General features: G+C 44.5%; 1 protein-coding gene across 1 annotated transcript; it reads left to right on the top strand.

Annotated features, from left to right (window-relative positions):
* Nucleotides 1–1804: 1804 nt before the first annotated feature.
* Nucleotides 1805–3169, top strand: EMH_0053940 (uncharacterized protein; the record flags this gene model as incomplete). Its single annotated transcript, XM_013497056.1, has 2 exons — nt 1805–1826; nt 2799–3169. 2 exons carry the CDS (start codon nt 1805–1807, stop codon nt 3167–3169), a joined length of 393 nt encoding a protein of 130 aa, XP_013352510.1.
* Nucleotides 3170–3255: the final 86 nt, after the last annotated feature.

Genomic DNA, 3255 nt, shown 5'->3' with positions numbered 1-3255 from the left:
GGGTTTAGGGTTTAGGGTTTAGGGTTTAGGGTTTAAGGGTTTAGGGTTTAGGGTTTAGGGTTTAGGGTTTTGTATAGGAGGTAACAACTAAAGAGAGACAGAGATAGAGATAAAGAAATAAAAAGGAGACAGAAAAAAGAAAGAAAAGAGACAGAAGAGAGAGAAATATAAAAAAAGAAAGAAAAAGAGAGACAAACAAAGAGAAAAAGAGAAAGAGAGACAAAAGGAGACAAAAAGAAACAGAAAGGAGACAGAAAGGAGACAGAGAAGGGAGGAGACAAAGAAGAGACAAAAAGGAGACAGAAAAGAGACAGAAAAAAAGACAGAAAGGAGGCAAAAGGAGACAAAAAAAAAAGATAGAAAGGAGACAAAGAGGAGGGAAAAAAAGAGAGACAAAGGAGACAAAGAAGAGACAAAAAGGAGACAAAAAGGAGACAAAAAAAGATAGAAAGAGAGAGAGAAAAAGCTACAAACAAAACAAAAAAAAATAGCCTCAGCAGCATAGCATAGAAAGCCACAGATATTACTTCTGCTGCTGCTGCTGCTGCTGTTGCTGCTGCTGCTGCTGCTGCTGCTGCTGTTGCTGCTGCTGTTGTTTTTGCTGCTGCAGTTGCTGCTGCTGTTGCTGCAGTTGCTGCTGTTGTATCTTCTGTTGCTTCTGTTGCTGCTGTTGTTCTTTCATTTGCTGCTGCTGCTGCTGCTGCTGCTGCTACGAAAGGAGAATCTGCTGTTGCTGCAGCAGCAGCAGCTGCTGCTGCTGCTGCTGCTTCTGCTGCTTTAGCTGCCGCTGCAGCTGCGACTGGGCTAAGTGCTGTTGCTGCAGCAGCAGCAAGAAGAAGTTCTGTTGCTGCAGCAGCAGCAGCAGCAGCTGCTGCTGCTGCTGCTGCTGCTTCAGTGAAGATCTGCTGCAGCAGCAAGGAAGCAGCAGCAGCAAAACTTAGGATAAGCTTGAGGTGTACGTACACCCCAAAGCCTCTTAGAGTTCCGCTTGGTGCAGCAGCAGCAGCAGCAGCAGCAGCAACAGCAGCACCAGTAGCAGCAGCAGCAGCAGCAGCAGCAACAAAAGCAATAGCAACAGCAGCAGCAGCAGCAGCAGAAGCAGCAGCAGCATGTGCTGCTGTGTCTGCTGCTGTTGCTGATGTGGGGTGTATTGCTGTGTCTTTGATAGATAGAGCCTCTAGCTGTAAATAAAAAGGAGACAAATAAAATAAAATAAAATAAAATAAAATAAAATAAAATAAAAAGGAGACAAATAAAATAAATTAAAATAAAAAGGAGACAAATAAGGAGACAAACAAAATAAACTAAAATAAAAATGAGACAAATAAAATAAACTAAAATAAAAAGGAGACAAATAAAATAAAATAAAAAGGAGACAAGTAAAATAAAAGGAGACAAATAAAAAAAAAGGAGACAGAAATAATAAATAAACTTTTTCTCCTGTCTCCTTTCTTAAAGCACCTAAACCCTAAACCCTAAACCCTAAACCCTAAACCCTAAACCCTAAACCCTAAACCCTAAACCTACGTCACTGCATTTTAATTATTGTCTGCATGCAAATAGAAACAAAAAAACAAAGCTAAACCCTAAACCCTAAACCCTAAACCCTAAACCCTAAACCCTAAAACCTTTATTGTATCGGTTTCTATCCTCGATTCAAACCAAACCCTAAAACCCTAAACCCTAAACCCTAAACCCTAGACCCTTAACTGCTCCGGGTTGCTGGGGGAAGGCCTCCTCTGCTTTGTAAACCCTCATCTCTAAACCCTAAACCCTAAACCCTAAACCCTCCTAGTTGATTATCATGCCCCCCCGCATCGCCCGCGGTAAATGCTGCTGCTGCTGCAGCAACAGAAGCAGCAGCAGCAGCAGCTGCTGCTGCTGCTGCTTGCTCAACCATCGGGGTTCCTCAATATTCTATGAAAGTGGTAGTGTGCTTTGTAAGGGTTTAGGGTTTAGGGTTTGTGAGGGTTTAGGGTTTAGGGTTTAGGGTTTGTGAGGGTTTAGGGTTTGTGTTGTATCCACCATTAAATATTAACATCATTAATTAGGGTTTAGGGTTTAGGGTTATAAGCCAAATATCGCCGATAGTAAAATGCTTGCTGCTGCTGCTGCTGCTGCTGCTGCTGCTGCAGCTGCTGCATGCATGCAGCAGCAGCAGCAAGAGATCGCACTTGAAACCCTAAACCCTAAACCCTAAACCCTAAACCCTAAACCCTAGAATTTGAAATATAAATTGTTTAACTAAACCCCCTCTGGCGATGACGCTTTAAAGGCGAGAGGACCAACCACCGCCAACCCTAAACCCTAAACCCTAAACCCTAAACCCTAAACCCTAAACCCTAAACCCTAAACCCTAAACCCTAAAACTAAACCCTAAACCCTAAACCCTAAACCCTAAACCCTAAACCCTAAACCCTAAACCCTAAACCCTAAACAACCCTAAACCCTAAACCCTAAACCCTAAACCCTAAACCCTAAACCCTAAACCCTAAACCCTAAACCCTCCCTAAACCCTAAACCCTAAACCCTAAACCCTAAACCCTAAACCCTAAACCCTAAACCCTAAACCCTAAAACCTAAACCCTAAACCCTAAACCCTAAACCCTAAACCCTAAACCCTAAACCCTAAACCCTAAACCCTAAACTTTCAACCCTAAACCCTGTCTCTTTGAGCATTGTCTGCTGTGGATAATTTGTTTTTAAGGGGGAGATGTTTTTACGGCCGCCCTGAGGGTTTAGGGTTTAGCAGGGTTTAGGGTTTAGTAGGGTTTAGGGTTTAGGGTTTAGGGGTTGAGGTAAAACCAACGCCTCTCAGGGGCTGGACCCAGCAGCAGCAGCAGCAGCAGCAACAGTGCCACCTGAAGCAGCAGCAGCAGCAGCAGCAGCAACAGCAGCAGCAGCAGCAGCAGCAGCAACGACCTTAGACCTGCATACGCTGCAGCAGCCGTATCAGCAGCAGCAGCAGCAGCAGCAACAAGAACAACAACAGCAGCAACAGCAGAAGCAACAGCATCTGTATCGGCAGCAACAACAACAACAACAACAACAACAGCAACAACAGCAGCAGCATCAGCCGCAGCAACACCAGCAGCAGCAACAGCAACAGCAACAGCAGCAGCAGCAGCAGCAGCAGCAGCAGCAAGATGTATATACCTCGTGGTCCTGAGATATACCGTCACCCTTTTTATCCTCCTTTGTCTGTTGATGAGCTGCAGCAAAGAGACTGTCTCCTTTCCCGCTGCAGGGCTGCAA

Source organism: Eimeria mitis, genomic scaffold (assembly GCF_000499745.2).
Source record: "Eimeria mitis Houghton genomic scaffold, Emh_scaff2445, whole genome shotgun sequence".
Lineage (NCBI taxonomy): Eukaryota > Apicomplexa > Conoidasida > Eucoccidiorida > Eimeriidae > Eimeria > Eimeria mitis.
This window is presented reverse-complemented; position numbering and strand designations above follow the sequence as displayed.